Source organism: Panthera uncia, chromosome C2 (genome assembly GCF_023721935.1).
Source record: "Panthera uncia isolate 11264 chromosome C2, Puncia_PCG_1.0, whole genome shotgun sequence".
Taxonomy (NCBI): Eukaryota; Metazoa; Chordata; class Mammalia; order Carnivora; family Felidae; genus Panthera; species Panthera uncia.
The window spans coordinates 3893541-3903832 of record NC_064810.1 but is presented as its reverse complement, the minus strand read 5'-3'; the positions used below and the strand labels follow the sequence as shown (position 1 = coordinate 3903832).

The window sequence follows — 10292 nt, the reverse complement described above, 5'->3', positions numbered from 1 at the left end:
GCTGTCTTCACCACCCGACGTCCCTCAGAAGGTGACCAGAGGCGCAGGGAAGTCAGTGAACTCGGCGACACTGCCCTCTCTAACCGAGAGGACAGGAGGTGATCCCCGGTGCTCGGCAGGAACGCGGTCCTGCGCGAGGACCATCTACCCAAGGACAGGGGAGGCGGATGAAAGAGTGAACGCTTTAGTCTGGCTTCTTTGCGCCGCGTAGCGGGCCTAGCTGGCTTCCGTGACGGTGACGCACCTAGAAAAGCAACTGGGCAAATCACAAAACAAGAGAGAAGTCAGTGTGGAGAACGGGAGCACCCGGGCTCGGTTCCTGGCGAGCCAACTCACCCACCGCCTCGTTGGTGGGACGGAAGCAAACGGTGACACGCCGGCCATTTGCTGGCACTGCTTCGGGTTCCGGCTGGCGCGGCCCTCGCTTCTGTTGAGCTTTTCTTTGCTTGGAGAGCAGGGGGAGGGGTGGGGGGAGAGGGAGGGAGAGAGAGAATCCCAGGCGGGGCTCGAACCCACGAACGGCGAGACCACGAGCTGAGCCGAAACCAAGAGCTGGGCGCTTAACCGACTGAGCCACCCGGGCGCCCCCCCCGTTTTTAAAAAATTTATTGAGGTGATATGCACACAAGATCCAGCATCATCCCCAGTCACGGCTTCTGTCCAGCTCGCACATTCCCACCCTCCAAAGCGAAACCCTCGACCCGTTCAGCCGCGTCTCCTCATCCGCCTCCCCGGGCACCTGCCCAACGCCAACCTCGTCTCACGGATTTGCCTGTTCTGGACGCTTCGCGCACATCGAATCAGGTAACGTGTGACCTTCCGTGTCTGTCGCCCGTCCTCAGGACTCCGTCCCTTTCACGGCTGATAATACTCCAGCGTCCGGACGGAGCACATTTGTTCGTCCGTCCGCCCGCTGAGGCACATGGGGCTGTCTCCCCTCCGGGCCGTCGGGAACAGCACCCAGAGCATGTGCACCTGTATTCCTTTGAGTCTTTGTTTGCAATTCTTTTGAGCCATGTGCCTGCAACAGCGCTTCACGGTTCATGAAACTTTAGACCCGCTCAGTGTCCCGGCATCGAGACTGGACCAAGGGCACCAGGTCAGGAATGGCAGGGGCAGGCCACAGCCTTGACCGAGCGCTGTGCTCTCTCCCTGCGGCGGCCACCGGAACGATAAAGGTCCCCGTGCCTTCTGCCGCCCCCCAAGCTAGGTTTGCCCACGCGCCCAGGCACCTGGAGGAGGCCCGGGTAGGGTCTGATCCCCGGTCCCAGGCAAAGGCCTTTGCTTCCTGGGGAGGCTAATCCGAAGTCTGGGTGGAGAAAGGGGAGCACGAGGAACGAGCTCATTTGGGAAGTCCCGCCCAGTTACTCAGCATCGAGTAAACATCGGTTGTTCCCACTCGGGGCTAAAGGGACGAGGAGGAAAGTTCCCTGGTCATGCTGCCTTCCCGAGAAGCCACCACGAGCGCAGAGGTTTAGCTGCGTGGAGAGAGAAAGTCGGCGTGGATTCATCACAAAGTCAGACGACCGGTTCTAAATCAATGCGGTGGGCCTCGGGGTCCACTGAGGTGCACGTCAGCCGGCCGTCACTGATCCGCACCCCCCCTCCTCCCGCCCGACAGCGGGGAAGCTCCCAGCACCTGCCCCGTCACACGCACCGGGAGATGCACAAAACAGCTCGTGTTAATGGCGAAAGTCAAGGCAGTTGCCCTGAAAAGTGACAACGGATCCCCTTGACTCTGGTACTTTGGGGAACCCCCCCCCAGAGAGAAGGCCACAGCTTCTGGGCCCACGGCCGGCCCACCCCGAGCCAGCTCTCCCACGCAGGTGGCCACGGTCCAATCTCACCGCCCTTTCTTGCAGCGCTCGCCCATCACAGGCTCACACCGCCATTGGTTCGCTTTTCCTGTTTGACGTTTTAGGTATTAATTTCCGAAGGCGGAAGACGGCGTTCGTAACAACCTCGCCCACGCCCACAGCCACCCCGTGAGTCCTATCGCCGAGAATGAAATCAAACTTCACTGCGTATACATCGCTAGGATGGTCAGTTATGAGGCGACGCGCCCCTGGCTTGTGTGGACTGGAATGGGAACTTTCTACCACACAGCTAGGAAGGTTGTACGAAATGGGAGGTTCCTTTTAAATGATTAGCTAAACATAGCAGGAAGGAAAGGACCAGACTCTCCAGAGGCTAATAGAGACATGAAGACCAGCACCGTCCCCTACGAGGGGGCTTGGGCCGAACGTCTCAGGGGCAGGACGTAAGGCCTGGAGCTATGGCCGCACCTGACCCCCTTGAAGGGCCCCTGAGGAAACACACCCACCTAAGGCATATCTGTCTCAGCCTGTGCCCCAGATGGAAAGCAATTCCCCTTGAGAATTTTGTCTTGTTGGGTCTGTCCCTTTCCCGGCCCTAAAATCCACATAAGAGTGATCACAGGGCGACCCCGAGCCTTACAAACACGAATCTCTTACAAACACGTCCTCGGCCCAGGCACATACGCTTCCCACAGGCACGGCCCTGCCGAACATGAGCTCACAATCCAAAATTATGACACACGAGGAGACGGTCGACCGGCAGGCCTGATAAACAGAGAGATGAGATTCCTGAGACCCTCAGGCAACAAGATGATCAGATAATGGCTTTAAGTAAACACATTTCAAATGATGACAGGTGTAAAGCTAAGACCTGAACTCGGGACACGTGCTGAACAACGCAAGGCAGATTTGGAAGGAATGAAGTTGAGCTCCTGGAAATGAAACACAGTGAGTGAAAGCAAAATGCCCATGGACAGCTCACTACAGAACGGACTTATCTCGAAGTCAGCTCCACTCTGCAGCTAGAAGGTTCGGCTCCCGCGTGGTAGTGGGCGGTGCAGAGAGCAGCGCAGGGGGAAGGGAGCCCGGAACGTGGGCGGGACGCTGAGGCTTAAAGGAGAACGTTAGGGCACTTGCCTCAGAATGTTGCCGGCACTGTTTGGCTTCTGGCTTCTGCTTTGTTGTCTAGAAGCCTGATGCTGTGGGTTTAAGTCCCGCCCCGGGGAGCTGCGGGAGGGCCTCTGAGCGCCCTCCTGCTGTTCCAGGGCGTGGCGCCAGTGCTGTGCTATCCGGCCAGGGATGCTCTGCGCACCTGCCACCTCCACGTGACCGCCCTGTCCTGTAGCCTGGGGGCGTTTCCTCTCCGTCCCGGCCCTCCTGTCACAGGGATGCTGGAATGATTCTGACTTTCCCTTCCTGAAGAGTCTTCTCTCATCACATTTACAAATTTTTCAACTTCTGTCCTCTAAATGTGTGTGCACGCACACATTCCCGTCCTGCTTTCCATCTACTTAAAATGTCCTGTTTTGGGGGCACCTGGGTGGCTCAGTCGGTTAAGTGTCTGACTTGGGCTCAGGTCATGATCTCGCGGTCCATGAGTTCGGGCCCCGCCTCGGGCTCTGTGCTGACAGCTCGGAGCCTGGAGCCTGCTTCCGATTCTGTGTCTCCCTCTCTCTCTGCCCCTCCTCTACTCACACTTTGTCTCTCTCTCTCTCTCTCTCTCAAAAATAAACATTAAAAAAATGTTTTTAATTTTTTTTTAACGTTTATTTACTTTTGAGGCAGAGAGAGACCAGAGCATGAACAGGGGAGGGTCAGAGAGAGGGAGACACAGAATCGGAAACAGGCTCCAGGCTCTGAGCTGTCAGCCCAGAGCCCGACACGGGGCTCGAACTCACGGACAGCGAGATCATGACCTGAGCCCAAGTCGGCCGCTTAACCGACTGAGCCACTCAGGCGCCCCCCCAAAATTTTTTTAAATGTCCTGTTTTCTCTCTGAAATGCTTATAGATTTTACAAATTTCTCTTCTGATCCATGCTTTGTCTCCATTTTCTTCCCCCCTCAGCCCCCCCACCCCACCCCCGGCTTGGTTGGTGGCTTGGGGTAGTGTCTTTGTGTCACCGTGAGGGGCATTCTTTGCGTCTAGTGGGTTCCCCGCTTACTTCCCAGACATGAGTTAGTAACCGATGTTTGGAGACCCTGTGTGCACAGGTGGGCCGATCCATCTGGACGCGGCTCTGCGGGATGATGGGGGCGTGGCCTCTGTCCGCCTGGGCTGGAGGGCTCCTCCCCCCTGCAGGAGCTGGGTGCTGACAGAGGGGTGAAGGCTGGAGAGCCAGCTGGCCCGGTTCTCCCCTTCACGGAATCCACCTGATTTCCTCCACTGAGCCCTTTCCCCAGCCCCCCTCCAGATGTGCCAGAGTCGTTGGGTCAGGCGCATCCAGATTCAAGCCGGTCCCGTCCTTGCAGTGGGGCAGGGAGAGAGCCGGCAGCGGCGCAGGGCAGGGTGGGGAGAGGCCTGGTCTAACTGCTCCCCGAAAGGCGGCCAGCAGTCCCCACCTCTGCCCCGGGCGTCTCCTCAGCCTTCACGCCGAAAGTATTCCTGCCAGATCCAGCGGTCATACAGTCACTCTGTCGGGTGGCTAGACATTTCCCGCATGCTTGTTCTCAGGCTCTGGCTTCTCATCGCGGACGAGAAGGAAGAGTCCGCAGACCGCACAGCCGGCTGACGGACCCATGCCGTCTCCCGCGTGCTGTCCCCCAGGCCCGGGGACGTCCACAGGTGACAACATCCAGACACAGGCTGGGATCCGCTTCACCAGCTGGACCAGGCAGGCCCCTCCGCGTCCGGCTGGAGGGAAATACAGCATATCTTCCGCCATTTCCGTGAAAGGGTGTTTCCAAGCTCCCACCTTGGGATGCGTCCGTCGGTGCCCTCCCTCCCCCAGATCTGCTCCCCTCTCCCCCCTTCCCATCCACCCTGGAAAGACCAGCTCCAGCTGGCCCCTGTCTCCCCTCTCTGAGCTCGCAGAGCCAGGATGTGGGAGCCGCCTGTCCTCCACCCCGTTGGCATCATCCCACGTCACTTGCCTCTCCTTCCCCCCAACTAAAGCGTCACCACCCCGAAGGCGCGGACGGGGTCTCACATGGCCCTGCGCCCTCCCCAGGGACAGCCGTCACGAGGCAAGTCCCTCCCCATCCGGCTTCATCCCTGGGAGGCACAGGAGAGGCAGAGGCGGGGAAGGTTCTCTCCTGGGGAGCTGGTCGGCCTTCATCAAGGAGCAGGGCCTTCACTGTGTGTCGCCTCTTTCCCCCAGCTGCCCAGGGAGGACAGGAAGAAAAACGAGGTCCCGTGGCCACAGCCCCGGAGGGGACAGCTGCCACCGCCGAGGTCTCCTTTCTGCCCACAGGCCACCTTCCCCCCACCCCCAGCCCCTCCTGGTCCTCCCAGTGGGACGGCTGGGCCAGGCAGTGAGGAGGAAGGAAGACACCCGCAGGGAGACGGAGTTCTGCTTGGCTGTCACAGAGGGACGGAGGCTTGACGAACCCGCCCGGCTCCCTGGGGCAGCACCACTCACGCTTTGGGAGGAACCACGCACGACTATATTTCCTCTTTTAACTGAACATACCCCGGCGTGGAAACCGGTAAGCAAGAGCATCTCCTGTCCGGCAGCCGGTTTGCTTTTGTCTCTTCCTAGCGCATCACAGAGCCCGAGGAGGGGCTCGAACTCCTGAACCACGAGATCATGACCTGAGCCCAAGTCGCTCAACCGAATGAGCCCCCCAGGCGCCCCGAGGCAGACATTTTAAATGTAGAGTTTAGCACTTTCCGTTAACCGGGGAGACAACTTAGTCTTTGTTAGTCTCTTTGTCCCCATGGCCCGCAGCAGCTGCCTCCCTAGGAGGCTCCAGAATGTTCTTCCCCTCCTGTGCTCAGCAGAGTGGCTACCTGAGCCAGGGGACTGTTCCTGCAGGCCTTTCCCTCTTATCCGGTGGCTTCTTCCCTTCGATTAGGAGGGCGGCCTTGAGGGTCCCGCTGGGGTGAGGAACACTGTCCCCAACCTGTCCCCTCAGCAGGGAGCCCGGCCGGTGCTGGGATGCTGGCTCTTTGCCTCCCCTTCCGGGCAGTGGTCAGCGGCTAAAGACAACCCTCTTCATTCTAGACGTCGTCTGGGGGCTCCACTGAGCACTGGCACCTGGGGCTTGTCCCCCACCTCTGATGCATCTAGCAGGTGGCCCCCAGATTGTCTCTGTGACCCACCTGCTGCGGCTTCAAAGCCATCGGGCAGCGACTGCATTATTGGGCTTCTAGTCAACACCTTTCCAGAACATTCAGTCCCTTCTCCCAGGGTTCTGAGAGGGGTTCTCTGGATCGGGGAGCCTACTATCTGTTTCCCTGAGAAAACGCAAAGGCACACACCCCACACGGCTCCAAATCACTCACAGCTGGCTCCGGGTGTTCTGTGGACGCTCCACAGAGGGCCCCCCGTGTGGGGACACCGGTGGCTGTCACCACCCAGCCTCTAGCCCACCTTTTCCAGTAGGAGCATCTCGACCTTCCTTTGGGAAACTACCAACCCCACGTTCGGGGATGAGATCAACCAGGCTGGGCCAGAACATCCTCTTCCCCTGCCTGCCATGATTGCTGTTAAGGGTGGACACAGCCAGGGAGCCGGGCCGCCATATTGCGAACGTTCTGAGATACCATGAACTGCAAGATGCCCCATTATCTTAAACACCTCCAAAGGAGAAAATATGCTGCCAGTTTCAATTGTACAATGCCATCAACTCTCACAGCTGTTAAAACGTAGGGGTGGTGGGGGAAGGGCGTCTAAGAATCTATGAATGATGCTTGGGGATTGGGAAAGGAAAACTATTGGGAGAAAAAGCTCTTCTACTGGGATCCTTGAGCCAAGACTGTTTAGGCTTGGAGATTTCGGGCCATTTTTGGCCCAGCAGTAAAGCCAACATCAAGGGGAGGTAACACTGTGAACGCCTGGGTCCAGCCATTCCTGACCCTGGGTTTTCATGAGGTAGTACGCTTTCTTTGCCCGTGTGGCCCACATCCGTGACTAGTACCGTTCCGTGGAACAGACTGCCCTCCGGTGCCTCTCTTCACGTAAGAGACAACAGTGCCGCTGTCCGCCTGATCTCAGATGTTAGAGAGCAGCCACGGGAGACGGGCCCGGAGGTCTCACACAGAGCGTCCAGTGCAGGGCCCGTATGGGGACGTTCTGAACTCCTGATTCCCATGATAATTGAGAATAAAGGAAGGGAGGGAGGGAGGGAGGGAGGAAGGAAGGGAGGGAAGGGAGGGAGGCAGGGAGGGAGGAGGGAGGGAGGGAAGGGAGGGAAGGGAGGAAGGGAGGGAGGGAGGGAGGGAGGGAGGGAGGAAGGAAGGAAGGAAGGAGAGAGAGGAAGGAAGGAAGGAAGGAAGGAAGGAAGGAAGGAAGGAAGGGGAGGAAGGAAGGAAGGAAGGAAGGGGAGGAAGGAAGGAAGGAAGGGAGGAAGGAAAGAAGGAAGGAAGGGAGGGAGGGAGGGAGGGAGGGAGGGAGGAAGGAAGGGAAGGAGGGAGGGAGGGAGGGAGGGGGGGGGGGGGAGGAAAACTTGTCCAGGGTTAAGAGTCTATGTTTCCAAGAACACGGCCACCCAAGCGTAAGCTCGGGGCAAGGATCCTCTCTCCTCCGAATGTCAACGTCTACAACGCCCGCTCCCTTTCTGCTCCCTTTCTGCTGAGGTGTCAACAAGAAGCCTTAATAACACCGCCCGCCCCGCCCACGCTTTTGTGATCAGCAGCCAGGCTCAGCGGCAGTGAAATGCCTCTGGCAAACAGAGTCCTGGAAAACTGGATTCAGGTTCAGTGACCTGGATAAAGAGGGTGACTTGGCTAATCAGCGCTGGGGGTGGGGCAGTCAAGTACCAAACCAGTTGTTTGCTAAGGAAGCCAGGTGTCCAACCCCTCTGTGGCTTCAGGCGTGTGTCGAGAAAGGAGATGTGCTGGCAACGAAGTCACAGTGCACCTGAGCCCAGGGGCCCGCGCCTCTCACTTGGCCGGGGGTGAGCGGGGACGGGCATAGGAAGGAACCCAGCACTCACACTCGAGTCCTCCGTGCCCGGCTCTGTGGAGTGTGAACCGTGGCAGATCTTAACGAGAGGCTGGGGCTGAGACCTTTGCTTGCCAGGTGGTCCCCAACCTGAATATCCTGGTCGATCACCAGAGTGTGTTTGGTGCCGTGTCCCCCCGCCCTGCCCCCTGGTTTTGACATCATCCCAGGCTGCAGTGAGCGGGACAGTCTGTGAACTTTAAGGTCAGTGCACGACGGTGCTGCTCTGTGCCTGCTCATGGCTTCTCTTCTCGAACCTACCGTCTCCCCCTCTCAGAGCTGCCGAAGAAAGGCTGGTATGCCTTTCTGATGCTGCTCAGGGCTGGGGCCCGGGAGGGACTAGCCCCAGGGCAACAGCAGGGCACTTGAACTATAAGACCCACCCCTTTGTTTCCTTCCGGGGAACGAAGGCGCAGCTTTTTCTTAAAGTAGAGGGTCTAAGAGAAAAGTTCATGGCGCCCTGAAACCCGAAGATGCTCCTAAATGAAACAGCATGGAATAGGGATCAGAGGGGAAGGGGGGGGGGGAATGCCCAAATTCTCGGAGACAGGAAGGAGGAAAAATGTAACGTTAAGCCAAGTAGCAGAGTCTTCAGAAAAAAACTTCCTTAAGTCTTGATTCCGGGCATAAAACTCTGTAAAAGGAATCCTCATTCTGTGGGACTGGGGAACGTGGCCGGTGCACTAGGGGGCAAGAGAACCCTGGCCGGCTCCGCCAGTGTGAAGGGACAGAGGCTGAGGCAGCAGCCAGCGTGGCAGGAAGGGGTATCACACACGTGGGGGCTGAGCAAACGTGCACGTATGTTCAGGACCACGAGGACTAACCTCCTCACCATCAGAGGAATTAGACCCAAATATGGATAAGCTGGAAGAAACCCTGGGGCGTTAGATTGTAGTTGAAGGCACTGATGTGAAATTATGCTTCTCAGTAAGACACATGGATCTGAGGAGGCCTGGGTGGCTCAGTTGGTTAGGTGTCCGACTTCGGCTCAAGTTATGATCTCCCAGTTTGTGGGTTCAAATCCCACATCAGGCTCGCTGCTGTCAGCACAGATCCCGCTTTGGATCCTGTGTCCCCCTCTCTCTACTCCTCCCCCGCTCATTCTCTCTCTCCCCGTCCCCCACAAAATAAACTTGAAGGAAAAAAAAAGACACACAGATCTCACACACTCTTTCCCAGATCTGTCTGCTAAGCCTGGAGGGAATGGCAGTCCTGGAACAATGAACGCATCCAACCCCTGGATCTTGGTATCCAAACTCTCGTGTCAGAAAGCGAGAGGGGCTCAAACAATGACCGGGATGCATCAAAGGGACACAACAGCTGGCACGGAGCACTCGAATTGGCCAAACTGGGGGTCGTTTGAACACGCAAATAAATGACAATAATGAAGTAGAATCCCCTGATTAAATGGGAATCCATGACTGCATACCGAAGCAAAAAATTAAGAAGGGAGAAGGGAAAGATCTGCTTTATACCCAGTACCCCTCCCACCTGTGGTATTTGCACCAAAAATACATCACTAAAAAAATCCTGAGAATTAAGACAAACCCATATTGAGGACTTTCTACAAAATAACTGTACTTCCCCCCAAAAGGAAAAACTATAAAAGAGAAGACTGAGGAACAGAGGACTGAAGACTCAACAGTCAGGATAATAAAATTGGGGGGAAGGGGGTGGTTCCTGAGCCAGAAAGAGGGAAGGAGGATTCACTTGTTGCTCCCAGTGGTAGTTTTTTCTGTAAAGAACATTTTTTTTTTTTAATTTTTTTTTTCAACGTTTTTTATTTATTTTTGGGACAGAGAGAGACAGAGCATGAATGGGGGAGGGGCAGAGAGAGAGGGAGACACAGAATCGGAAACAGGCTCCAGGCTCCGAGCCATCAGCCCAGAGCCTGACGCGGGGCTCAAACTCACGGACCGCGAGATCGTGACCTGGCTGAAGTCGGACGCTTAACCGACTGCGCCACCCAGGCGCCCCTGTAAAGAACATTTTTGAGACAGTCAACGAAATTTGGGGATTTGTGAATTAGATGATAGTATTGTATCAATATTAATTTCCTAGTTTTGATTGGTACAATGTGGTTATATAGAAAGTCCTTATTTGGGGGGAATACATATTGAAGTATTTAGGGGTCATGGGACACACTGTCTGCAATGTATTCAGACAGATGGGTGGATGGAGAGGTATATGGACAGATGGATGGATGGACGGATGGAGGGAGGGAGGGATGGGCAGGTGGGTGGCCAGGCAGATGGATGATGGATGGATGGATGGATGGATGGATGGGCAGGTGGGTGGCCAGGCAGATGGATGGATGGATGGATGGGTGGATGGACAGACGGAGGGAGGGAAGGAGGGAGGGAGGGAGGG

At 56.8% G+C, this 10292-nt stretch overlaps 1 protein-coding gene across 4 annotated transcripts; it reads left to right on the top strand.

The window, feature by feature from the left end:
* The first annotated feature begins 2567 nt into the window (after positions 1–2567).
* LOC125920704 (uncharacterized) lies at positions 2568–9350 on the top strand. 4 transcript variants are annotated; one of them, XM_049627823.1, is made up of 3 exons: positions 2568–2765; positions 4490–5463; positions 9102–9350. In XM_049627823.1, exons 1-3 carry the CDS (start codon positions 2756–2758, stop codon positions 9144–9146), a joined length of 1029 nt encoding a protein of 342 aa, XP_049483780.1. In that variant the 5' UTR covers positions 2568–2755; the 3' UTR covers positions 9147–9350. The 4 variants fall into 4 exon arrangements, with proteins under 4 accessions (XP_049483780.1, XP_049483781.1, XP_049483779.1 ...); XM_049627824.1 differs by lacking the exon at positions 9102–9350 and adding an exon at positions 6360–6728; XM_049627822.1 differs by lacking the exon at positions 9102–9350 and adding an exon at positions 5982–6121.
* The last annotated feature ends 942 nt before the right edge of the window (positions 9351–10292 follow it).